General features: G+C 38.4%; 2 protein-coding genes across 13 annotated transcripts in view; one reads left to right on the forward strand and one right to left on the reverse strand.

The window, feature by feature from the left end:
• Positions 1 to 27380, reverse strand: part of POU1F1 (POU class 1 homeobox 1) — a 97275-nt gene that overhangs the window by 52808 nt on the left and 17087 nt on the right. For 8 of the 12 annotated variants that reach the window (XR_010833233.1, XR_010833232.1, XR_010833229.1 and 5 more), the window contains exons 2-6: positions 26922 to 26987; positions 25984 to 26101; positions 25409 to 25650; positions 23569 to 23733; positions 22044 to 22104 (exon numbers count right to left, since the gene is read on the reverse strand). Coding sequence is in view for 7 of the 12 variants with exons in the window: in XM_067001525.1 (XP_066857626.1) it covers positions 22044 to 22104; positions 23569 to 23733; positions 25409 to 25650; positions 25984 to 26101; positions 26922 to 26987 (652 nt within the window). In the remaining 5 variants the exon portion in view is untranslated. Of the gene's footprint in view, positions 1 to 3535; positions 3594 to 18924; positions 19241 to 22043; positions 22105 to 23568; positions 23734 to 25408; positions 25651 to 25983; positions 26102 to 26921; positions 26988 to 27380 lie in introns of those variants that run through there. The other 4 variants (XM_067001519.1, XM_067001550.1, XM_067001552.1 and 1 more) reach the window with 3 other exon arrangements.
• CHMP2B (charged multivesicular body protein 2B) lies at positions 1608 to 14374 on the forward strand. The gene is made up of 6 exons (XM_048071605.2): positions 1608 to 2679; positions 5555 to 5646; positions 8531 to 8725; positions 11262 to 11364; positions 12234 to 12340; positions 12521 to 14374. The coding sequence occupies exons 1-6, from the start codon at positions 2646 to 2648 to the stop codon at positions 12632 to 12634; spliced, it is 645 nt and encodes a 214-aa protein (XP_047927562.1). The 5' UTR covers positions 1608 to 2645; the 3' UTR covers positions 12635 to 14374.

Consider the following 27380-nt stretch of genomic DNA (forward strand, 5'->3'; position numbering starts at 1 on the left):
CATGTGTATTACCACCACCTCCCTGCTCTGAGGGCACCACGATTTCCAAGTGTTACTACTGAGTGCAATTAGAGATAGCATCATGACACACACACACATGCAGGCTTCAAGGGATTCATACACCTAAATGCAACCATAACATTCAGCCTGACTTTTCCATTTTGTCCTCCTCCTAACTCAATCTGCCTCCATATTACAAGGCATAAGTCACATTAGCCTTTACACAATGATCTCACAAACTCTTAAATATGAAGGTGCTGTGTCTGTTTTCAGTGGAGCTTCTCCATGATAAAGTAAAGCACGTGCAAGTCTTTGTGGGACTTGGAACACATCCAGCTGCTGAAGCACCAAAGACACTTCTCTTTACGACCTTGTTTTATGCCATAAGCATTTCATATAACAATACATTTATACAGTTCTTTGATCATCTATCTTAATCAGGCTCCTACAATTTTCAGCTTACCCACTTCATTCTTTACTACACATGGCCTCATTTAATTTTCTTATATCTGCAGATGAGAAATTAGGCCCAGAAGAGATCAAACGGTACTGAATTTGGGTCATTATCCACAAAGCATCCCAAGACAGCTTGCCTTAGATTGCCAGCTTGCAAGGTTTCCCTCACCCTAGCAAGGGAGGTAAAGAAGACTAACAACTTGCATTAGACCAACTGATATAGTCAGAAAGCTTGAAAAGATTTCAAGCATAACCTTGAGAGCTTCTTCAAGACTCATACGCATGGAAGCTCACTTCCCCCTCCCCCCCACCCTTTCCTCCAAGTATATAAGAAAAGTATTTTTCCAGATCAGCTGTTACATAGACTATCCTGGAGAACAGCACATAGAAGTGTTGCCTTACGAGGGTATCTTCATATCAGCCATTTTTTTTCTGAGCACCTGTTTTAAGTAGACTGAACCTAAGTCACCTGTTTTAAATTAACAATATGCTTAAATATTTTAATGGCCCACAGCCAGAATAGCTTGTACACACATAGATTAAAAAAATCATTTTTTGCACTTTGAAGCTGTTCGGTTTCAAGTTAATACAGGATATCATACCATTCTTCTGAACCAGTGTTGTTGACCTGCTTTACTCTGTCTTCAACAAACAGAAAATAGGAAGCCCCTTCTTCCATTTGCTACTGACATTTGCATATGGTCACTAAGGAAGGGTTATTTATTCCATCTGATTGATTTTTAAAGTTTGATTATAGCATAAAAGACTACGGGTTTTTTTTATGTATTTCAAATAGACCTTGAAACAGGATATTGAGAATCTACAGGCAACACTGAAGTTTAAGCATTAGTCTTTTTAAGAGATAAATTCAAGGACTTCTCAGTGTATGGTACCATAACAGCAATCAGGTTTGGAGCACAAAAAAACAACAGTTGGCAAGCAATAGCTCAGACGTACTTTATTTATCGCAGTCATGAAGTCTATTATGGACAGCTTTGTTTCTCTCATCACAAGAAAACATTCATGAAGAAATATTATGGAAAAGTGCTTTTCTGGTCTCATAGCTAATTAGCTCATTTTAAGAGTGGCCTGTAGTTAAGCTGCCCAGACTTTCTCTCAGGAAAGTGGAGAACTGAGCGTCAATTACAAGGTGTCTCCTCCCCTTCATCTGTGCGTTTTTAAAGCCAGAATTTCAGTTTTGCTTACTAATTCATCCCTGACTGATTTGACTGAACAGACAGCAACAGATACAAAGGAATAAACTTGCAAAGTCTATTTTACCTACTTTACAGTGAATTGTTAAATTTTCATAGTATTTATGTGATCGAGCATGACCTGAATTTTAGGCTTGCACAACTAGATTAGAAGAACAACTAGCACTAAAAGGCCATGCAGACAACAATGAAAACTTGCTATTTGGAATTAAAATCAGTACTTCCAGAAAATTAAGTAGCACTGTCACAAAATAAATAGCTTATAGTTACATATGCTCACATAAATCTTTACACCGTTATTGTAATATTCCAGTAGATTCACACAGGGTTATAAAAGTGTGGTTGATGAGGGTACCGCTACCATAAACTTACGGTTCTTCCCCAGGTTAGATTTATATCTAGCTATCAAAATAGATTACAGTTGCCTGTTTTTCCTTACAAATTACATTTTAAAAAGGACCAACAGTTTCAGGGGAGGGAAGGCATGCGCAGCTAGTGTTCAAACCGCCAGCTCTGTGTTTTCTTCAGTGCACTGTTAGTTCCAGTGTGGTGTTTTTTTCCTAATTAGTTGGAGCGCACATAGTTAATCGCCAACGATAAAACCACAGCTAGGTACAAGCCACCTCATTAAAAATTAAGGCTTGCAATCAGACACCAAAACCCATGAGAATTTTCACTTTTTCCCCCCACTGTCGCGCCCCGGGCCAGCTGTGGCCCCTGGCAGAGCGGGGACCGCGGCCGCCCCGAGCCTCCCCGAGCTGGGGCCAACTCAGCCCCACCGCCAGACCCAAGCCGGGGCCGCCTCATTCCCATTCCCGGTCCCATTCCCGGGCGGGGAGGCGTGGAAGAGCTGCGGCCCGTCCCCGTCCCCGTCCCGCCCCTCGCCGGCGATGAGGCGGAGCCGGGCGGGCTTGCGGGCCCCGGCCGCTTCCTGGTCACCGCAGCAGGAGGAGGCTGACGGAGCCCGCGGAGGCCATGGCCTCGCTTTTCAAGAAGAAGACCGTGGACGGTGAGGGGGCGGCTGTCCCCGGCCCTTGTAGAGGCCCCGGGCACGGGGGAGATAGAACCGGGCGGGGCGGCCTCGGGCCCCGCGTCCCGGCGGAGCTGGAGCTCGGGGGCTCACCGAGCACAGGGCCCCGGGCCCCGTCTGGGGGTGCCGGGGGGTAAAGGGGGGACACACGCATGTCGCTGCCCGGGGGGGGGGGGCGGGGGGCGGGACACACCAAAAATGCCTGCGGGGAGCTTGCTGGAGCAAACGGGGAGGGGGCCGAGTGCTTTTGGGGCTGGGGAGGAGATGGTGGGCGAGGGTCTTGGGACAAGTTGGTCTTGTCGTCTCTGTGGCCGAGCTGTTAACAGATCTGTGTGTAAGAGTCACCTTCTGGAAAGTGAAGCCAGGAAGAATTGCTTAGCTCCTGAGTAACTCCAGGACACACCAGGCAGCCCCCCGAGGAGGCGTTGTTGCCTCATGCAACACCTGGGGCAGAGGCCAGGTGTTGGCAAGAGCCCTGAAAGTGGCTGAGTGGTGGTGTGTTGGGTGTCCCCTGTCAAATCATATGAGGCTTGGCTTGAGAAGTGCTCACCAAAAATGACGCTGCACGTCAGCCAATTGTAGTTCACCGAGGAAGAGTACGTAGTTCCCACTTGTTCCTTCCCATTTCTGGCGCACAGTCTGCGAGGGGGGGAAGGAGGAGATGACTGAGCTCCCATGGCCAAGGCAGGTGATGGCAGCCAGGTCAGGGCATCTCTGGTCCAACCAGTTCTCAGGAATGGAGGCGCGTCCTCCTTACCCCCGTGTGCAAGAGCAGGTGCCACAGGGGGATGGCCGTTGGCAGAAGGCTGCCTCAGAAATACCCCGTCGTCTTCTTGCTGCTGGAGCAGAGCTAGGGTTTGGGTTCTTGTTCAGAGTTCTCATCTTGTCCCTCACTTGCAAAAATAAATGGAAGGGCTTGAACGTAATTGAAGGCAACTGTTCTATTTGGTTTATTGCTATCTTTAGTTTAAGCCATGACGTGAGATCAGAGTGAGGGAAGAAAAAAAAGAAAAAAATCCTACAGGAATAAGCATTGTGCTAGCCCTTATTGTCTCCTGACAATTATATTCCTAGTTTCTTATTGTCTTGAAGTTCCTACTTCTCGAGTTTTCTGCGCTAAGGGGATTTCTTTAATAGTTACTTCAGTTAGAGAAGACAGTCTTGTATGTAGCTATTAAGCCTTTTCTTTCATTTTCACAAGTGCAGCTGTGCAAGTAATATACGATTGTCTACCTTCAAAATTACTTGCCTGTAGCATTTTTTTTTTCAGAATAATTCTCAATGACGCTTTGCTCATGTGAAGAACGTAACGTTATGTACTGTATCATCCTTCAGCTCTTTGTTAATGTCCATTGAAAAGTCTGCATTTCCCAAAGATGATTTTTGTGTATTTCTAGGAGCAGGGGTAGCTAGTACTATAAAAAGAAGTCTCCTTACAGAGTTTGTTTGCAATATGTGTTTATTTGCTTGAAAACGATTGATGGGAGGGGGTAATACATGTCCTCTTCAAAATACTACTGAAGGTTTTGAGGTTTTTTAATTGGAACCTGTCAAGTTTGAAGTTATTTCAGCTATGGATGTTTTACAGTATCTCTTAATGTGAGAAAACAGAATCTGAATGCCTCTTTGTTTCTAGAAAAATAGTTGCAAGCCTTAACAACTGAAAAGGGTGTCTGTGTATCAACAATTTATCCTTCATGCCATCATTTCTGCTGGTAACTGTGCCTGTTTGCATTGATTTTTCACGTGCCTCAGACTTTAAGTACAATGGCATAACCACACTATGATGTTCCTTCCGTGGATTAGACACAAAATTTACATGACAGTTCACTCCTGTTAACCTTTCATCCAAAGTTTATCTAAGAGTAGATGCATGCATTAGGAATAAATGAATCTTCCTAACAGCATTAAATTGTTTCCTCTATAAAGGTCAGAGGATGCTGAGTCACATGCAGACCTCTCTACCTTTGCCCAGGTGAATCACACCTAAGCACTCACTGTAAATTCTAACAAAAGTTAATTGCAACTAGTGTGACTGACGCCTATATTAAAAGTAATACTTTTAGTAAGTGGGTGTTACCAGTAAAAAAACTTTTAAATAGCAGAGTGAACAAAACATTTATGAAAGATGATATATTTCATGTGATAGCATTCAAGCTTCTGCATGCTTTGTCAGATGTCAGAAAACTTAAATTTGCTATAAAGGCCTCCACTTTTGTACCTAAATATTCTTAGGCATCTACTAATTGAAAAAGTTTGTAAATTATTGCTTCATAGTCTAACTTGAAGTTGAGCTGTACAGATGTAGTACATTTATGGAGAAAAATAATCTCCATTAAACCAGAATGAGGACAGAGAAGAGCAAGATCCAAGATTCGCATCTCAGAGTAACTTCACTGTTTTCATGGACCTAAGAACTCCTTAACTTCTCTGGGATCTCATATATTAGATTTCTTCAGCTGACCTTCTTGCAGTTGGGTCTGACTTGTTGAAAAGGTCTGAGCTCACAGTGACAACGTTAACCCTGAGTTAGGCTTGAAACTTGTCAAAAAGTGCGCGTACCTAACCCATACCGTAGGGTTAAGGCTCTTGCTATGGTGCAAAGAAATATTCTAGGTAAAATAGCCTTTTTGTTATTGCATATGGCCTATTCTGTTGAAACATAATTGTGTTGTATACATTAAATATGGGCAAAATACAATGTTAGGTATTTGAGATACCAACAGTTCTTTTGATATCTGGCTGTTCGTTCTGAATGAGAAGAAACTGTCTGACACACGTGTCTGCAGAGCACTCAGCAAACGAGATGTTTATATAATATTGAAGACCTTTTTCTATCTATATTTCTTTCCAGATATAATAAAGGAGCAAAATCGAGAGTTAAGAGGTACACAGAGGACCATAACCAGAGATAGAGCAGCACTTGAAAAACAGGAAAAGCAACTGGTAAGTACAATAGGGAATTTTATTTTACTCTTTAAAGACAAACACCTGCCCAATATAACAAAAAAAAAATATGCAAAGTGCTGAAGATACTACTCAGTACATAACAACTGAACACTGAAAAACTGGATTTTTGACTTCTCAGTTATTAAAATTTTGTTGGAAAACAATTTACTATCTAAAAGTGATTCTCAGTGTTTAACATAGGTAGAGCCAGAAACAACGTATTTGGATTAAATAAGTATACTAACTTTTTTCCCCTCCATCCTTAGTATTCTCTATCCTTCAGAAGGTTTTTTTTTCTAACAGGCTTTTGAATCAATGGTCTAGTAGTGGGAAAACTAAAAATTGTCAGTGCTACCATGCGTTACCATGACTCTCCAGTAGGAGAAAGTGCTTGAAAAAGCATAGAATGTCGTTAATAACCCCATGGGTTTATTCTTTTCATTCATCTAGAACTTCCCTAAAGCTAGCTAATAATATTAAAAGTATCTGCCTAAACTAAGATTTCTTGAAAACTTGGTGAATAGGGTTTATCAAGTATTCAATGAATGGATGCTGCACCTGTGTGGCAGTATAATAGTTTAAATGGATGTGACAGATGGTGTGGTTTGATGCATGAAGATACCCTCCAACTGTGGGAAAAGCTGTATAAAACCAGTTACTGTTTCAGTCGCTACTAAGGTGTTTCATGGCAGCAAGTCACATGAATATTGAGAGCTGGGTATAAGAAATTAAAAGAGGTCAGAAAAAGTGTTTCTTGAAGCCTTGAACAGGTAAGATGTAATAGGTTACTCATAGATCAGGCATTTTTCAGTATGAAATGTTCTGACTCTGGAAAGACCTAAATTTTCATGAATACTTATATTGAAGTTCTGATTATTTGTGACATTGAATTATTTCAGAAATATTGAATTTCTAAAGAGAAGAAAGGAGAAGTGAATCAGGTCTTCAAAAGAGTTAAAAATATACTGTTTGTGTGAGAGAGTCAATGGACGATAAATATTAATTTTTCTGAGTTAGATCAGGTGAAAAAGGACCAGGGACTTGTCAGTCAATCCCAGAACATTTTGTTATGTTCTTTCCTCAGAAAGTATTTTTCTCCTGAAGTATGAGATACTATTCTGAATACCTAATATTGTACAGACAGTTCTATTTCAGTTCTGTAACCTTATATAACTATATGAATTTTGATTATTTTTTTTTTCAGAAGAACATAACTGACTTGGATAAGCTAACCCCAAAAATCTCAAAAGCAAATAGTGTGTTGCAGCTTGCTAGCCAAGTTCTTCTTTGTTAAGAATAAAATAATCAATATATAAGGTTTGATTTCTCCACCTGGGTTGTCTGCAGTAATATAGCAATGGTTGGTGTTGGTTTTAAATTTCACTTTGAAAATCAAGTTATATATGCTACTTAGGTATTGATCTCAGTGAGAAAATCAAATGCTTGCCATTAAAACTAATGTGCAAACTAGAATTTGCTGGTGAGCAAACTAATCTCTCCTATACTTTGCAATTATTGAGTTGTTGAAAAAAAGAAAATTCTGGGCTTGCTATAGAATTCTGGTTTTGTGATCTCCACGAGCTACCTACACAGAGGACATCTTTGCATATATTTCTGGCCTCTAATATTTGAACAGTCTTATGTTCCTTACTTGCTGATCTGTACTTTCTTAGGTTAAAAATAATATTTATGACAAAGCCCTCCAGAAATTACGGACTTTTGGAGAACATCTTGTGCTGGTGCCATCTCTATAGTAAGCTTAACCACAATCTTCTCTAGTAGTAAACCTGACACAATGGATCAGTTTACATTTGCCTTTAAATGACTGTTTTGCATATTCTAGTGACCAGCGTTTACTTTTTTGGTCCTACATATCCTCTTATAAGTGCATTTTTCTGGACCACCAGTGTACATAAAGTGAAGCATCTGTATTTTCATAGCAGGTGTATTCTCCTGAAGAGTTACAGTGCTGGTCTTAAAGGCTACTTTTACTTAATGGTAAAAATCAAAATGTATAACTGGCATCATAAAAAGAACTCAGTTACTATAGCAAACTCTTTAAAAAGGCTAAAAAGGAAAAACGTTTGGAAAGCTTACATTACTGAGTCACAAATCAAAAGGCATAGTTTTAAATAACTCTGTTAGCAGAGATTTTTTTGACAAACTTTTCCTTGGTACCTCTGGGCTAAATAATTCTTCATGGATTGATAAATAGGTTTGTTTATTGTAACTCATTGCTGTCTACAACATGCACTGACAGATGGACAAAATATACCACTTTTATTATGTGCTAAGCTAAGTCCAGGTAAATTGTGTTGGCAAACAGAGCCTATGGTTGTTGCCTATCTGCCATTAATCCACAAAAAGGTTACGAGATTCTCTTTAAGCTGAAAAAGCGTTTAGCAGAGCATATGAACTTTCCATTTCTTCCATTCACAATATGGCTTACAAGTGAATGTAAGAAAGAAGATTAGAGATTGCACTAACAACTGGTTGGCCATAATCATTTCTTCACTTTTTTTGAAGTGTTACTCCATGCCCAGATATGGAATTGAATGTTCACATATAAATTAATATGACGTTATGCAAAAGTTGGTGTGAGGCCTTTTGGGGAAACTGTGTGCTACTTTGTTATAATTCAGTTCTGTTGTTTTCTTTTTTTTTTTTTCCTCTGTCAAAGCTGAAAAGCATTGCACTTATTCTACTAAGTAACCTTGGAAGAAAAGCAAGTATTTTACTATTTATGTAAGTTTTAATGTCCTGAAAAAAAAGTCAAGAGTATAGTTAACTTCTGGAATTTTATTCAAGTTAAGGCTTGAACATTTTATAAAGTCTTTGAATGAAAATTCAGTAGAAATAATTATTTGTTCATTTTTAATAGGAACTGGAAATAAAGAAGATGGCTAAGACTGGTAACAAGGAAGCCTGTAAAGTTCTAGCAAAACAGCTTGTACAATTGCGGAAACAGAAAAATCGAACATACGCTGTTAGCTCTAAAGTCACTTCTATGTCAACTCAGACAAAGGTCATGAACTCTCAGATGAAGATGGCAGGAGCTATGTCAACTACAGCAAAAGTAAGGTGCTACAAGACATTCTTTTACATTAAAATGCAGTATATGCTTACAAAAAGTTAACTTGTGTTATTTTGCTTACAGCAATTGAAGGAAAGCAATTGAATAAAGTGTATTGCTTAATAACCTGACCAGTATTGAGGATATAATAGGGAAGTGTAATTTGATTCATATTATCAATTTTTTGAATAGTCAATTCTGCCAGTTAGTGTCTAAGCAAGCATATTTTCTTGGGCTAGACATCTGTCAAATGTTTACATGATAAAAATCAACTCTATACCAGTGGAAGAACTTTGTTAGTAGATTAAAAAATAAAAATTTAACAAACAAACCATGCCATTACAGTATCTTGCTTGTATGTCACGTTGCAAGCAGTTTTTATTGGGAAAAAGTGGGGCATGCTTCAGATAGAAATCAAAGCAGCATGTCACAGTAGCTGTGTAGTTTATGTGACGAGTAGGTTATTACTTCGCATCTTACATTTCTGCAGAAATTTAATCTGGAATTCCCTGTCATTCTCACTCTCCATGCTCTAAGGATCCAGTATTACATTAAGTTTTCTCGCAAATCTTGGTTCATAAAAGGCCCTGAAAAATCTCAGTTATCTTAGTCATGAACTTTTTCCAACTTCTGCAAACTGACAAATAGGGAGCTTCCTTTTGGTAATCAGGATTGTTCAGCTCAAGGTGCAGGAAATAGAATTAGCACACATAATTGTAGACAAATACTACTTTTATGGAGTCCAAGATAAATCCAGTTATGTGGCAGTTAAACCTAAAAGAACAGCACAACTTAATGCAGAAAGTAATTATGGCTTTCTAAAAAAGGTATTTAGAAGCATTATTTTGGCAGGTATCAACCTCTTAGTGAGACAGAGTTGTAGCTCTGCAACAAGCTTTCTATTTACCAGGACTAACCCACAAAGGGTTGGCTTGTCTGACTACACAACCTGTCAAGTTAAACAGTTTACTCAACAGTCTGTAACAGTCTTACATATGAATAATTTGATCTTGCTTTTTAATTATTACATTGTCCATGAGATATCTTGGATTAAGTTTCTCAAAACCAAGGTATTACAAAGCTAATTATTAAGATGTAGTCAGTTAAAATATTTGAAAAAATATTCCAAGCAGCATCTAGAAAGGTGATGGTTTTTGAAACACAGCAGATACTTCTATGGACAAATGTGTTACATTACCAGAAGAAGGTATTAAATTATTTTGGTCACTTTTAAAGTGAACATCTTTGCTTCATCCACCCAGGAAGGTTGAAAAAGAAAGCACTTAGTAGTGCATTTTGAAGCTTATAAATTGTTCTCAATCTCATAACCATTAGTGAATGCAAACAGTTGCCTCAACATACAAGACAAATACGTGGAATGTGAAGCTTTCAAAATATTATTCAAATACTTTTTAGCATGTATGGCACTAATTCTGGACATAGATGACTACTCACTGGACTTTACTGTTTAATCATGCATCTGACCTATATTTGATGAAGATATATAAATGATATTTCAATTTAGTGCGGATATTCTTGATATTCATCTGTTTACTGTTAGATCATGTATCTGACCTATATTTGCTGAAAATGCATAAATATTTCAATTTAGTGCAAATAGTTTTGATACTGATCTATAACTGGAGTTGAAGAATTCTAACAAACTAACATCCTCAAAGTCCAGAACAAAATTTTCAATTCATATAATATGAATATGAACATAACCTTTGAAATTCATATAACATGTGAAGCATAGTACACAATCACTTTAAACAAAATCAGAAATGAAGGCAGAAGTGCTTGTATGAAGCCAGTAGTAGCTGTATAGGTTAATCAAAAGAGTTGCTATCAAGTCATCTCTTTTATCTTCTTTAAATATAGCTAGACTTTCCATTTAAACTGCTCACATCTATATTTATATTTAGACATCTCATGAGATGTAGTAGCTTGCTTCTTAGAAAGGAAGAAAGCTGCAAAGGCAATGCTCCATACTTATAGTAAAACAGATGAAGTTCATTACACCATCACAGAAAGTTGTCTACCCAGTGCAAAGGTTTACCATAAGCTGCGTACTTCCTGAGCGTTTTAATATTCACTTTTCAGGTAAAAGTAAATTTTTTCCATGAAGAAGTAACATAGAGAAACAATTGCAAAGTCTGTCCTCTAGTGGTGGTTGAAATAAACGTACCATACTGAATAAAAAACCTGCAGCCATTTAGCTCTGTAAAATGTATAGACTGCAACTAAGGAAATGGTTTCCCATTCTTTTCATTAAGATTAGGCAGATTTTTCCTAATACACAGCTAGGAGAAGGGGTGTGGTAGGTTGGCAGACAACATTATTTCTTACTGAGTACAGACTGTTTATTGATCTTCTGTGTATCTATAGTTCTCTCGGGACGTAAAAAGACTAGTAAAGTGAAATTTGGACTGAAGGGTATTTTCTATTAGAGAAGTCTTATTCCTTCTTAATGCATGTATTGGCCATTATTAATGTCTCACTGTATAATTGAGGTGATTTTTTTTTTCAATTTTATTAGACAATGCAAGCAGTTAATAAGAAAATGGATCCACAGAAGACACTACAAACTATGCAAAATTTCCAGAAGGAAAATATGAAGATGGAAATGACTGAAGAAATGAGTAAGTTCTGGGAACAGCTAGCAGCATGCCATAGTATTCTTGAAGGGGTAGAACCAGTCTAGGAACAGGGTTCAAGACCACTTCAAAACCTTGTTGGCATAACTAATAGGAGAATGTGAAAAATTGCCCTTTCCATATCTGATTGTTCTGTATGTGCCTTTTGTTCTAGGACTGGACACTTAAAAATGTTGAGTTTAACAGAGATTATTGATCATCTCAGCTTTATATACATGGTGGTATGGGATGCGTTTGTCTCCTTCTTGATTTTAAGCCACAAACTTACTTTTGGCGTGTGATATAGAAAAGGAGTTTCTTTCAGTGTCAATCCACTGCCAACTAAATAGTACAGAACTTCCCAGTGTTGCGAGCACAGCTTGCATCCTTATCCTAACCCCTGCCACTGTGTTGGCCCTAGTAGGTAGCATGGACTCAAAACAGGATTGTTGAACAGGATGTCAACATCTCTACTGCTCTGAATTGCATTGTTGCAATTCAGAAAATAGGTCAGTAACAATTTTGCGATTTGTTTTGAAGAAGAAAGGGCTTTTTTAATGGAACTGTAGATGATATTTCTGAGAAATGTTAAAATCTAGTGGAGGGAAAATAGAGCAACTGAACTGTTTTGGAGAAACCAAACATTTTTATAATAGCAGTCATGCCTTACCCTGTTGTCCCTTCAGTTGTACTCACAGGCTTTGCACAGCAGAGGTAAGAAAACCTCTCCAATATAAAAATGCTTTCTGCTGATATCTTATCCAGTGGTATTATTACTTCATTTTGGGAGAGTTGAAAGATGATACTAGGTTATTTTTGTAATCTCATCTTTGCATAACGCAATGTGTTGGTTTTGTTTGTTTTTTTCTTTGAAGTTAATGATACTCTGGATGATATCTTTGATGCTTCTGATGAAGAGGAAGAAAGCCAGGATATTGTTAACCAGGTGCTTGATGAGATCGGAATTGAAATCTCTGGAAAGGTATGGATGGTTTTGCTAAGCTCACATATTTCTTCCCCTTCATTCGTGTTTTTTTGTCATTTTTTTTTTTTTCCCTAAAAAAGTTTATTCTAACATCCTTTATTTTAAAGTCCTGTTCTGGAAGTCAGGTTGTCATAAAATGTGTTCTTTTGACTAAAGAAAATTTCTGTCTCCTTCTAGATGGCCAAAGCTCCATCAGCTGCCAGAGGCTTACCGTCTGCATCAACATCAAAAGCTTCTACCATATCAGATGAAGAGATCGAACGGCAGCTCAAAGCGTTGGGAGTTGATTAGCTTGATGGCAGTAGTCTGCCTTCTAATTATTCAGCTGCAGACAGATGTAAAAAGTGCAAATACTCTTTCAATGCAACCAATGCCTAGGAAAACTCTGAAGCTTCAGAAATGACAACTTGAAGTTGGTACTAGGGAGGGAGAAGGGGAGAATACTTTGAATCAATTGATAGGGAGAAGTACACTTGCTGCGACCAGTGCATGCCATCTTTTTGAGCACTGGATTGAATAGGGATGTAGTTCTAATGATAAATTTATACCTGATCTGAATCTGACCTCTGTTGAATTCAAAGTTTTCTTCTATCTCAGTTCCTTTTCTATCTTTAGAATTGGCAATTCTGTGGCTGGTGGTGGTGTCTCCTAGGACAGCACCTGTATAATATATATCCTTTTTATAAAACTATCACTATAGAAAAAAATTTAGTCTGACATCTTGGCACAAATGAAACTTCACCTTTGCTCTTAGTTGAAAACTGTTTTGTTTTGATAAGAAATAGCCTTGGACATCCAGAACATTTAGGCAGAAAGAAAAAGCAGTTTATGCATTTCTTTCAGGTTTGTGTAGTAACTTTGAGTTGATTAAAAATAGCTGATTGTTCTTTTTACCGAAGGGGAAGGATACAGTCCTTGTGCAGTTAATTTTACTGGAAAAGGATTTATGTTAGTGAACTTCGTTGCATGAAAGGCACTGATTGAACTCAATTGTACTGTAAAATAGCTAGTTTCAACAGAATTGCTGTGCCTTTATGTATATAAATCTTGTACTCCTGTGATTTTTTTCCAAATGAGTCTTTGAAAGGAGAGTAAACTGTAAGAAAGATAGTTTCCACAAAACACTATGGTGTGAGCTCTGTGTACACTTGATAAGACTCAGTGAAGTTTAGAAATGCACTTGTTCAGAAATGCTACTTGCGCACTTGCAAAAAGGACATTTGCCTGAAACATTTGTATATATTTTACAGTATTTCATAATGGGAGATAACTGTGCATAATGGAATTGTTTACTAAGATGCAGTTGAGCACATTGATAAGCTAAATCTAAATTTTAGTTAGAAGAACAATTTTGGATGATACATGATAATTACTTGTCTAAACACTATAATAAAAGTGTTCTGGTTCCATGAAGGCTTTTCTATGGTCTCTGAGCTGCATCAACGTGATTCCGGCTTTAGGTGGAATACATTTGGCTACCAAAATAAGAACTGTTGACATTTTGAACAGATGACAAAGTCTGAGAATGTAGTTCACAGTTATGACTTCCCGGATTGCATAAAGTTCCTCGGCCCTTACTCTGATGTAGATTACTTTTCCTAAGTTGTGCTGATTTACTGGGGCTGTTCATTGAATAGAAACAAAAAAATCATTGTGGTTATAAAGAAAAAAGTAAAATACCTCCTAAGATTAAAACCAGAATAATTTTGGGGTACAAATTTCATAAAAAGACTTTGCTGCTAGGAAAAGTGTAGCAAGAAACCATAACCTCTATGAATCTACTGTTGTCACATCATCTGCTTTAGGGTTAAAATCACCAGAGAAAGAAAAAACAGGTGAACCTTCATCTGTTTTTTGATATAGAAATTGAGGTGTTCTTTCTCTTTGGAGGAAGTAAGGGACATACTATTAATCTGTGAGGTAGTGGGTAGGAATGTGTAAGTTTATATATTGCATATATCTCTGATACGAGGTGAATTTTTTTTTTCAATTTATTTTGTAAAAATCTAATAAAAGGCTTTTTACTCCACAGTGATCTGTCCTCTGTAAGGTTAGTCTTACACATCAATCTCTTGGTGGGCTTTCTTTGGACTTCTGTTAGATCTGTTATGGGTCTTGCTGATGACCTCTTGGCTTCCATAAGAATTTTGATACCATTGCTACTTTTGGTTGTGGGGAGTTTGAAACAGTTCTGCTCTTCAGGCTGTACAGCTACAAGAGCAAAAACTTTGATGGTGTATCAGCTCTGCTCCCTTACACCGTATTTCTCCTTTCCTTGCCTTTCAATGTTAAAATCCAAGCTTAAAGCCACAAAGACAGCAGCTAAGTTCAGAACATTTGACCAACCTGGAATTTTAATTATTATACTGTGACTTTTTTTTCCTAATAGTTCCATTTCCTAAATATTTCCTTTTGACCCAAGCTATAAAGGACCATAATATTTGCTGAAGTTGCCTGTGGGCCTTTGACTCAACATTAAGCATAGCTTTTGATTAAGTTTGCAATTCTTTTCGCTTGAAAAGGAGTGACTACTCTTAGGCATTGAAGAAGAAACCATACAGTGAAATTAGTTAGGTATAAAACGTTACTGATTGTATTTTGGTTGAACATCAAGGCTTGTGTCCTTTCTAACTGTATTTTATACTTTCAGTGGCTGTTAAAATTAGACGTAATTCTGTGATGAGCTCTTTATCTGTAGGGTCTTTTAAGAAGAAGAATAAAGGCATTACTATTTGGGGTCAGTAAGTTTGCTTATGTAGAATCATTGATAAGATCTATCCAGTGTTTCCGGAAAGAGTTATCTTAAATTCTGCAGCCCTACTCTGTGTCTTTCTGCTATCTTTCAGTAGCAGATTGAGAAGTGTTGTAAGTTTGCAGGCTTGCTTATATTTATCTCAAATATAGGTAAGTATTTTGTAGCTCTCTATAACCAAATTACACCCCCTGCAAAGAAACACATTCCTTTTAAATTATTTTTAGTGGACTAAAAAACAACGATAAAAAGTCCTCAAACTCCTTTATCTTTGCTGACGCTTTAACAGCAACTGCAAGTCGTCTATCCAAGAACACCGCCATGATTGCTTGATGCACCTAAGAATGTCTGTTCTGAGACATTGACAGACCAAAGTCCACCTCACCCAGAATCCTACTCCACTAGTGCCTGCAGGCAGTGCCCAAGAAAACATGAGAATAAGATAAACACAGATGACCCTTAATATCTCTTAGCCTCTAACTTTTATTTTAATTTAGGGTACTCCTAGAGCCATGCATAGTTTCACTGTAGCTCAATGACAGCTTTGACTGGCTTTCTCTTCTGTGAACTTGGCCATATAAATAAACTGCTGGCACCCACACTTTTTGGTAGAGGATTTTCAAAATATAGTCCCCACAACATTAAGAACCACCATTTTTTTTTCTTTTTTCTTTTTTTTTTCTCCCTTCAGTTTCCTTCTAGTTTCACGCGTTGATTCTCAGTTCTTACATTACAAAGGATGGTGAATAACCTGTCTCCATCCACCCTTTTGGAACAGCTCATAATTCAATAGACCTCTACAACATTAAATGCACACATATTACATCTAGAAGAGAGAGAGTCCTAGCTTAATTAGTTATTCCAGTTACCTTTGGTCATCAGCTTTTCCTGTACTGGGACCCTTTCTAGGTCTGTTGTATCCTTCAGACGAGGATGACAGAGTACATAGCACTTAGGAGACAGGTGAACCACATATTTACATATTAGTATAATACCTTGTTTTGTCCTCTGTTCTAGTTTTAATGCTACCTAAAGTTACCATAGGAAAAGTAAGAGCAAGAAAAAAAGAAAAGAAAAATAGTGCAGCCCATGTTTGTCAAACAGCCACCTAAACTTACTTGCAGGCTTGTAAAGCTAACCCTCAGAAGTCTTATCTAGGTTTTTTCTCCCAATCAAGAGTGATGATGGCAATTATCCAGCGAGTAAGCTGTTCTTAGAGAAAACACTGAATTGCTACTTTCTCTAAGTCTAAAAGCTGCAGCTGCAGCACATTAAATTGATTTCATCCTTTTTTTTTTTTTTTAAACAATTCTGCTCTAATTTGTTAGTATTTCCTTGGAAACAGCTAGATGTTGTTAGATGGTGGCTGCTTCTTCCATTTAGTCTTTTTGTCATTCTTTTACAAGAAAATGTCATTATATGTCACCTTTCATTTTATTTTGCTATGCTTCTGCAATTAGTCTTCACTTGTGAGACTTTATGGAAAACTAGAAATCACAGTTTTATGGTAAGTCTGTTCTTGAATTAACTTACAGCATGCTAAAACAAACAAGTGCATCAGCACAATACACAGCTAAAAAACTACAAACCATTATGTGGAATACCAAATATATGGGAATACTTTATTTGGAGAGGAGGGGAACATACAGGCTTATATCATTTTTAGGAAGCCTTTTATAATCAACAAAATAACTTACAATATAAATAAAATTCATATTTGTCTGTAGTTTCAACATACATAACGCTAGGTTACATAACGTCAAAGGTACACAAATGCATGCTATCACCTTCACTGAGTGCCAGTCTTCTCAAATACATTTATCTTTCATCCTTTTGGAAAGCTAATGATCTGTCAATACACATGGCTGATAAAGACTAAGGCTCAGTCTTTGCTGTTGTGGGTGAGCTATGCCAGTGATGAGGATTATCTGAAGGGAGAACATAGCATAATTTCTCCCATTTGAATTATTAAACTAGAGGCTACTTCTAAATTAAGGGGTTATAGCAGTGCAATTCACCCATAAAAATATATTTTCTTAATCCAGAGGCCTAATTTCCATAGCTGAATATGCTTGTGGTCACTGTAATAGGTATAAGAGACCATTTGATATACAGTAGTATGAGAACACAACTTGTACACACTGCTTTTAAGTGATCTTGAACATTAAACCCCTTTGCTTTCTGTGGGCCTATTATCTAGACATTTTCTAAATCATCAGGTCTGTTTTATGGAAAAATAAAATTTATCTGGCCATTACTACTTGCGTGTACTCAATTTCAGTCCTGGGAAAAGACTAAAATACATATATGGTAATGGACTATTTAATAACAATGAGCAGGGCTGATGAGATGGCTTGATAATCTATCCCTGGTGAGTACTAAAGTCCTTAATTTAGTTTCTTAGTGTCTGGCTTTCTGATAGGTGGAGCTCTGGCATGGTCGTGTTTTGGTTTTTGTTGTTATTCTTTTATTTTTGTCTTTGGTTGTTTGTTTTATGTTAGTAGGGATTTTTTTTTTTTTCCTCCCCGTGATTATTTCCCTAGGGTAGGGGAGGACGAGGGATTGTTTTCAATTAGTGGAGTGTAAGAGAGTGGGAATGTACAGTGTAATAAATGCTTTGTGTGGATACTTATTTCAGAAAAAAAAAAAAAAAACACTTCTTGGTTTTTAGCTTAATATATTCTCTCTGGTGTAAGTATGTCCACAAAAGATTTAATCAGAAAAAAAAATACAACACAAAGAAAGCCCAAAGTAAAAAAATAAAATAAAATAATCCTCTAGTTTTTCCCTCAAGCCACAAAGTCATAAGGTAAGGTAAATAGTTTCCCAATTTTTATAGCTAAACCTATCAAAATCAAACTTTAAGGCACACAATCCAATAGCAAGAAATACCTTTGATAACTAGCATAAAGAAAAAGGTCATTTATAGTTGGTATTTGCTTAAGGCCGTCAAGTGGTACATTAAGTGTTAGGGGCTGTGTTGACACCTCGGTACTGGTAAGCTTATTGTACCATGAATAAAGACAGCAGTTACGGCACATCTTTCATGTCTTCACCCTGAACAGACACAAGGAAGTTACCTGAAATGGTTCAGTCAGAGGCGTGCAGCTTCTGTGAGTTGGTACCTGGATTTCAGCCAGTTTTGGAAAGGCAGCTTTTCTGTCCTCACCCAGTGCTCCTCTGCCTGCCTTCCTGGCTTGCTCACAACTAGTGGCGGTCCCACAAGATCCTGTGGGTATTTTCTATCTTTGGCCATAAGTAGATAGTCAGCATCACCACCACCACAAGTTTAAGGTCACTTATTCACCTTTTCCTCTTCCTCGTGGTTCTAACTTATTTTTCATGTTCAATTTAGTGAACTCAGTGTTTGCTGCTGGAGACAGGACCTTGCATGTGCCTAATGGCTCACAGTCTCGCAGATTTAGCTCATTTAGCTAGTTACCATGGGGTGAAGGGTATAGCAATTACATCGATGTGCAGAGGCAAAATTATTTCAAAACAACAGTGGCTGATACCAAGCTTTGTAACCTTTCTTCATATGTAACACAAAGGATTTGTTTCCTCATGCTTAGGTTACCTACAGGGGGCTCTCTGTTAATCATTAAATGTAGCACAGATGCAAGGAAGGCATGGTACAGGGAAACTGCAACTACCTGGGCAACTTGTAAAGCATTTCCAGTTGTGTAATGCATAACAGGTTCCTTGCAGTTAAGCAGAGGCCTCCCAGTCTTTAAATATATGCTGTAACATTTAATTTGTTCCCAACCTTTTACATTAAAATCAGGTCTTCCGCACTACATTGCAGCTGAAGCTGGCTAGTTTGTAAGGGAATCAAGAGATGTACTGATTTTTATATATTTTTTAAACAACAAAGTACTTGAAATATTTACAAAAAGCAAAACAGAAATCCACAACTATGCATGAAAAAGATTTACCGGCACTCGTGATGCTCCTTGATAATAGAACTAAAGGCGTTCTGATGCAAACTTGTCTTCACTCTTTTTTCCCTTTGTCTTCTGTTGCAAAACCAAACTCTCACAACTTCTTTCTCAAGATTGAGCCCCTCAGCCATCCTCATAATTTCCTGAGAAGAAGGCTTACTTTGTTCTCCAAAGTGCCTCTCTAGGGCTTCTTTGGCAGCAATACTGGATAAAGGGACAAAATTTCACCTTTAAATGCTTTTCTGACACATTCAGGCTTTTGCCACTAGTTCAGGAGAAGGGTTGAGTCAGAGCACTGTAGGCAATGACTTGGCTTGTTTCCTCTTTTGCTGAGTAAATAAAAACCCACAGAACTTACTGCTGTAGTACGTTGCTGATGTGGACGGCATAACATGCAGAATGCATGAAATTAGGAATTAGGAAAAAGGAATGCAGAATTTCAGCACAGAGTCATTTAAAGACAAAAATACCATCAACTTCAGTGCAATTCTAGTGGTAATCATGAAATATTTGTGCTCCTTGATGTTCTCTAGAACATACAGCTACTAACTAGACACGAATGAGACCCTGGGAATGAGAACAAACCTGACCACCCATTCTGCCCCAGCCACAGCAGTGTTACTGGTGTCCAGCAAATGCACGTTGCTGGGGTTCACCTGGCTGTGTCATATCATTCACCTTTAAAAAGGGGAAGAGCGTCATCAATTATCATCTGGGACGTGCTGTGTCAAGTTCTGTATCTCATCTTGTTATGGAGCGGACACTATATTACTTTTAGAAATCAGAGATTACAGCAGTCGGTTTTGTTGCATTTTCTAAAAATAAAAAATCAGCCTTAACCTATTCTTCACAGTCAGCAATGACAAAGTCGAGTGGTTCAATAAAAAAGTAAACTAAGAGTACCATCTTTCCTTAATTCACTTCCTATTTGTGTTAATGTATTCTCAAAAATTTAAGAGTATCTGCAACATGCTTGCCTGTGAGCAACAGGGTGCACCCGAAACTAGCTTCAGCAGTAGCTGTAATTTCTTTGGACACAAGAGGGCACTTCATGCTTTATTCTGGAAATGAGGTGCGGGTATTTCCATTATACAAAAGTACAAAATAGCTGCTGGAGTTCCAGATACTTCATTTGTAATATGTTGTTGGTCTTTCATTTACAGGTTTATTTTGAAAAATTTAGTAGCATTACCAAGCCTACCTAATTAATAGCATAATGTTCTGCACACACAGAGATGTATAGTTATTTTTGACTAGGGTTTTTTAGGTTTCCTAATGAAAATAGCTTCCACAACTTCAAATTAAGGAGCTTTTGCTCAGGGTATAACTAACCTAATGTAGTTAGTGGGACTTCTGTTTTACCTCTAGTTTGACTTCAAACATCAATTAAGAATTGCTAAGAGTAAAGCTATAGTTCAAATAAGTCCATCTCCCTGATTAGTTTGAGGTCTTCAAACTGAGGTCCTACATGCCTTCAAAGAAGTAATTAATATTTTCTTACTATATTGGATATGGTACTGAACTTCCCCTCAATTATCTGTGCCCTTGAAAACTTAACACATTTGATGGTCTCAGTGTGATGAGATTAGATATAAAAGCAGGAAGAATAATAATAAGCTTAATGTGAAGACTGACTTCCTCAGCAGCTGTTAAAAAGCAACAGCAGCAAAACCCACAACGTTAGAGGAATGGTCTTCAGGGGATTCCTCTAGCCAGGGGAAAATGCCTAGAACAGAGATGCTCTGAACTCACTGCTCTCAGTCAGTAATGCACAAACTGTGTAAGGGCATGGCACTAGCCCTGAAGACCTTACTCGCTTGGAGAGAAGCTGGGAGAAGAAACTGGCATCCCAAGAGTAAAATTTCATCCCTTCTGAGGTGCTGTGATTAGCAAATGAGCAATGATGCATCTCCTATCCCCAACTCACTCCTAGCTGAGAAGCATCCCCTTAGAGGAATAGTTTAAAAGTCAAAGAAATCATATTTTCATTTTATTTCTTATATCAAAGGCAATACGATTGAAAAAGGAAAGCCCAAGTTGAATGGGAGAGGAAAAACTATGAGCTGTCACTGTGGGACTCTGACATTGCGGGGCCATGGAGCAGCCTACATCTCTGGGAGATGACATTGCACACAGGATATGATCCCTGTTCAAAGAACAGGTGCAGTACTCTAAGAGGTAAGGCATGACAGTGTCAGGTTGTGCCCAAAGGCAGCCAAATTCCCTTTCTGTGGAAGAGTACTACAGCTCCCTGGAGGCCCCGAGTGAATTTTCTTCATCAACAATAAGATTATCTAAATGAGAAGAACATACCCCACACCGTTGCTTTCATCATGTTCTTGGCTTTAGCTATTTAGTAATTGTTTATATAACATGTTTTTACCAGCCTACTTTATTTCTTTATGGATTTGAGGCTAGACAGATGGTAGATTTTGGTTCCCCAAGATGAAAAAAAAAAAGAAGGAAGTTCCCAGAACAATTTTTTTTTTCTTTTCCATTTAGCTCATGAATTTCTTCTTTGGGAACTCCAAAGAACCCAGTGACAGACGATAGGGACAGAGACCTGCAAAAGATATCCTCAAACTTCCCAGACCACAATTCTGTGGCAAAATAATGCAATTTCATTTGGTATAATGTAGAACATCCTATAAATGAAAACAAGGGTGCTCTGCTATCTTACTATATAAAGATTATAAGATTGGGGCAGAATTGTAATAAAGTGTTTTTTTTGTTTTATTTTGTTTTTTTTCATACTGTAGTATGTTGTCATATTTTGAAAAAAAAAGTCTTTAATTGGGAAATTTAAGACATTTGGAGAAAATTGGGGGCTTGGAGGGGTATGCTGTTGTTTTTCACTAGAATGTTTTAAAATAATTTATCTTTCATTAACTATTCATTAGTAGGAAAAAAACACCTCGATTTCAACCTCACTCCCACATTCCCCCCCAAAAAATAAGCATCTCAGCCAAAGGGTTTACTAACATGTAACTCCATAAATATGTATTACCTTATGGTGGTTCTGCGCTTCCTCTTACGCTCATTCACTCCAACTTTTTCATTGTATAAAGCTGTATTAAAAACAAAACAGCAGTTAACTTACACACAGAATGGAAACTGAGCACAATCATCTCTAGAAAAAAATCATCCTTTTGTTTGAAGACAGAAGAAAGTGTAACAAATGCTGTTGCTGGCAGCACCACAAGAAGGGCACCACGCACAGTTACACTTCTTTGTTTAAGACATTTTGTCATTGTTTTAACTACAGTTATAAATATTTATAAGCAAAAAGCCAATGGTAAAGCTGCAAGTAGCACTGTCTCTTTTTCTCTGCCAGTGTACCTGAGGAACCATACATCAGCCCCCTTCCTTTTACATACCTTCTTCCTCCTTGCCTGCAGGGTACAGTCTGGAGAGACGCAGCCCATCTCCGTACTCATCAGCCACCTCACTGTCTTTCTTCAGAAATAAGGCCCTGGCTCCTATCCCATTTATTCATCTGCCCCACCTTCTGGTGGACAAGTGTCCCCTTGTTTTTCAGAGGCCTCTGTCTGCAGGCATGATCTTACGCTGCAGCTCAAGCCTGCGCCAATGCTCAAACAGTCAGCAGCTGCTACCCACCATAAATCCCTTAGAAGTGATCCTTATAATGTGCTGACCACATTAAGAGATTTTGGTTCCATTTGGTTCAAAGGAAAATGAACTGTGTGGCAGAAGCAGCTCCTTAACAATGTTTCCTACTGTTGAATATAATGGAAAATGCAAAAAGTAGTATTAAGATCATCTCTTTCTTCCTATGTTAGGTGAGTGCCGCACAGTGGTAAGTCCTGGCTTTCAATCACCTCCAGGCATATTGCTTCACATCACTGCCATTCATCCTGTTGAAAAGGTGCTTCCTTAAAACAACTCATTTCCTCTGCATCAACCAACCTGTTCTAAAGTCAGCTTAGCCCAGTGAACCTCAGAATTCTTTCTACAACTGAAAATTAACAGGGCAAAAGGAAGGGAACCCTCTAGCAGCAAAAAGGTCACAGCAAAAATGTCACATCAAAAACCTCTATGTCATGCTATTCTTCTTCGGGGGTTCAAAGAGGACTGCCTTATCTGACTGAACTCAAATTCTTTATCCCATGGCCACATCCTGCATGCCAGAGACTGGAAGGAAGTGTCTTCTGCTAGTGAAGAGTCCCAGTTCAGTGCTGCACACACTGTCCTGCAGATCCTAAAGAAGTGGTAATGACTCTGACAGATGCTACAGGAGTGGGACTAGCTCACTACAGTGGGACTGAAGGAAATGACTTCCAGAAGGCAAAGTGAAGTTTCTGCTGCTCTGTACCCTCTATGCCTTTCAGTTTGCCCTTCCTCACTCACCCAAAAAAGATACTAAAATTCATTACATGCCATCAGTACAGCTTAGTATTTAAAGCTAGTAAAACAAAAACCTTAATTTACAGAAAATGCATATTAGTCCTTCAAAGTATTTATAAGATCGTGGTCTAATTGCAGTCGATATTCAGAGGATTTCAGCTCTCTACCTCCCACTTGCTCTGCTTCCTCCAGCCACTTGGACAGTATTGATTTCAGTTTGCATGCATTCTTGAAACTCAGCTGCAAGTTTTCAAACCGGCAAATTGTAGTTTGGCTGAATTCAGAGCCATGCACAGCAGCCAGCGCTTCCCCAACATTGGTTTGCGTATAACCTGTCAAAAATTAAAAAGAAAAAATCACTCTAAAGCTTTCTAAAAAGTGTTACTGTCCTTGATACACTTAAGCCTTCATTGCTGACTCTTATGAACCTTGTGTGCCTGTGGTGTCTTCAGGATGGTCTTTCTGCAGAGGTCTCTGAGGCTGACTTTCAGCTCACCTCAGAGCTGTGTGGAGTCTTCTGTTGATTTCAGAGGAGTTTTACAGGCTCTGAGATTAGGGATCTGAGAAAGGTCCAGACCCCATAACCTTTCTTTAGAGGATGCCATGTCAATAAGCTAATCCCTAGCAGCACTGCTGGCCTCCTGTTATTTGTTGTGATGCCTAAATTGAAGCAGAGAAGTGCTGCACTTTACATGCGGGCACTGACTTGGTAAACAGCAGCTCTTCGTTGAGTGCACTGAATAATTTGGCTTGTCTTCCTCCCTCTCTACCTCTGCGCCAGGATGGGCACAATCTCTTTAGATGCTGAATGTCTCACAAGGCAGCCTTTTGCTTCCCTTTTGACTGCACTAACTGTGTCTCTCAGTCCCAGACCCAAAGCCCATATTAACTCTGTCTTCTCTTGTAAAGCTCAACCTCAGATTAGTTTTCCTCTGCAAATTGCATTTTTCCCATCAGAGCATTAAGCTCAGTCTCACAGTCTCTCTGCCATTTGTTTACATCAGAGGAAGTTTCACTCCCTCACAAATCACTGCATCAAGATGCAGTAAAAATTACACTGATTAATAGCCTGGGGCCTCGATAATCTTTCCTCTGCTGTAGACGACTTTGAATACATGATATACAGCAAAAATACTTAAGTTACCCAAATATTATTATACCTAAGTACCCAATTATTATTATAAACCATAAATTTCTGCTTTAGTCCTTATTTTTGTACTGCAAATGGAACACAAGAACTTTCTAGCTATTGAGATAATGCATAGACACATGTAAAAATCTTGTATTTTTTCTTACATTTATAAAGGTGATTTTTTAATAGAAAGATGCCCTATGACTGTAATGCTACAATATAATTCTATAAGCAATAATGTCAGAATTGCAGGTCTTTGATTGGAGTACCCAACATTCAGCTCACCAGAGACCCACTGATACAATTCATCTCACATCATCCCCACTAGTTATCAGATAGGAACAAAGAAATCAATTGCTGCTGTACCTGTGTCATGCTACCAGAAAATAAAACAGGAGGAAAACCTTCCTACTGGTGTGAAAAATTTGCTATGGATGTCGTCCATCTTGTATACTGAGGTGGCATTGCACCATCTTGTGAGATGGAGCACTTCATGGGGAAGAGAATGGGTACAAGAGCTTAGAGAATGTGCTGCCCTCAGTTGCAGAAAATTTTGAGCTATTCAGAAACTAATGCACCTGCTACTGAATGCAACTTAGTGAACAACAACAAAAAAACGTATCTGCTCTTGCAAGGAAGACAAATAATTCAAAAAGCAGGAACTTTTACAGTTACTTTCTGCATACTAAGCTGCAAAAAGCTGAAGTTTATTAATTCTGTGCAAGTCTTCTAGGAGTGGAAAAAAATTGGCCATACAAGGCAAGGATTAAAGTTATGTTTAGACAACTGCATGGACCAGACCATAAAACACTCAGAAATAATTGAGCTCTCTTTGGAAATTTTCAGCCTTTTGTTGGCTGACAAAAAGCACATACCCAGCTTAATTCTCCGCAGTTTGAATTCATTAGCAAATTTCTCCAGCTCCCTGATTTCAGGGGAATCCATGTCAATAGGCTCTTCACCAGACTTGCTTTTCCTGCGGAATTCCTGCTTGAAGTCTGCAGCTGTGGGATCGTCGCTGAGAAGGGACTGGTGCATGGGTGTGAAGCCGTGGCCCAGAGCACAGGAGCTGGCACTCAGGGCGTGCTCAGGGAATTTATAAAGGCAAGGAGTCAGGCTGCCTGAGCAAAACCCAAAAGAAAACTACATACAGTTATTCTGCTAAACTATGAAAAGATGCCTTTGTTATCTCATAAAAAATATTACGGATTAGGTTATGTAATTTATATGAAAGGCTACCCAGGAGCAAGAGTGAGGATCTCCCAAGAGACCCAGTCTTTCTCTTGTCTCCATATACAAAAGCAGAATAGCAATCACTTTCACAACCCATAGCCATACGTATTGCATAGTCAAACTGTGACATGTCATTATAGATTTCAGATAGAAAAACCACACACACACACACAAAATCCCAAAGAATAAGGAAAAGACAAGAAAAACAGATAAGGACTTGCTTTGTAATGTGCTGACACCATTGACTATGTTGGGATGTGGCATGCTGCATGTCTGTAAAATGCGGCTCTGGGAGAGACTTGCTGATAGCATCTCTGGAGTTGCAGGCTTGATACCTAAGAAATACAAGGGTACAAAAAGAAAGAAGAAGGTTGAAGATCTATTTATTTTGGAACAGAACACAATGGATTTCTGAGCAATACCTTTTGTTTAATACCTACAGACTTTACCTGGGGATCTAAACAATGACAGGAACATTTGCAATAGACAGGTTAAACAGATTAATGGATAATGAAATGGGAAGATTTGGACATTTGCACACAGTGAAGGAAGTCTACTGTCAGTCTGTAAGAAGTCCCTATACAGATGTACTAATCTATACCAACTTAGTGAAATATTTCCTTCAATCTTAAGTGAAATCAGATGCTGAGTTTGATCTGGATTAGCTCTGAGAAACAATTATTTCCTGGGCTGTGTGTTAATCTGGCTCATGGAATTGTCTCACTGAGGGCAACTTGAACTTGCATAGAATAAGATTTCCTCTTTCTTACTTGGCCTGGGACTTTAAAACTGAGTGGGATGCTAGCATACCTGTGAGTGGAAAAATCCATGATCACCTCTGTGAAAGCAAGTCATACAGCTATATGGCATTCAGAAAAAGCATATGTTGACTGAAAGTATTTTTTTTTTCTGGCCTTGAAGGCTATCCCAACATGTTTAAACTGGTAAAAATGCAAAACAATCAAAAAAATAACCTTGATCATAACCCTCTATTTCAAATATTGATTCTAAATCCTGTCACAGTTTCCATGCTACAAGTTTAATGCTCATTTATCTTGTCTTCTTTAAGCAATTGTCTTGAACTGATCCCTTTAAATGAAAACTGACCAAAATCAATATTCTAGTAGCTCACCCAGTTTAGGCTACATCTCTTACCTGCCATCACCCCATAGGTAGACGGTTGATTTCCGTAGTGACAGGAGGGCACAGAGTAATGAAGTCCTGCCAATGCATTTCCCAAAGTCATCATGGCAAAATGGAGATGGGAGCATTTAGGAGTTTGGATCAAAAACAAAACAGATGGGACTGGTAAGAAAATGTATGAGGACTCAAGATACATCCTTTCAGTTTAGAAGTAGACGGTATCCTCGTATATTGTTTTTTTCTCTAAACATTAACTCTGGGCCATAACCATCAGGTTGATGTTGCTGGAAGTCCAGAACACTGGGCCCAGTCACACCAGATGAGATTGCCGCTACAAGTAGTGAGATACCTTTTGAGCCCAAACCAGAAATTGTCATGTCATGGTCTTTATGTATTATTTTAAACAAAATCTATGGATCTAGCCACAGTTTATATATACTGCTGAGTACGCAAAGCAATGAACTCTCCAAG

This window comes from Anser cygnoides, chromosome 1 (genome assembly GCF_040182565.1).
Source record: "Anser cygnoides isolate HZ-2024a breed goose chromosome 1, Taihu_goose_T2T_genome, whole genome shotgun sequence".
Lineage (NCBI taxonomy): Eukaryota > Metazoa > Chordata > Aves > Anseriformes > Anatidae > Anser > Anser cygnoides.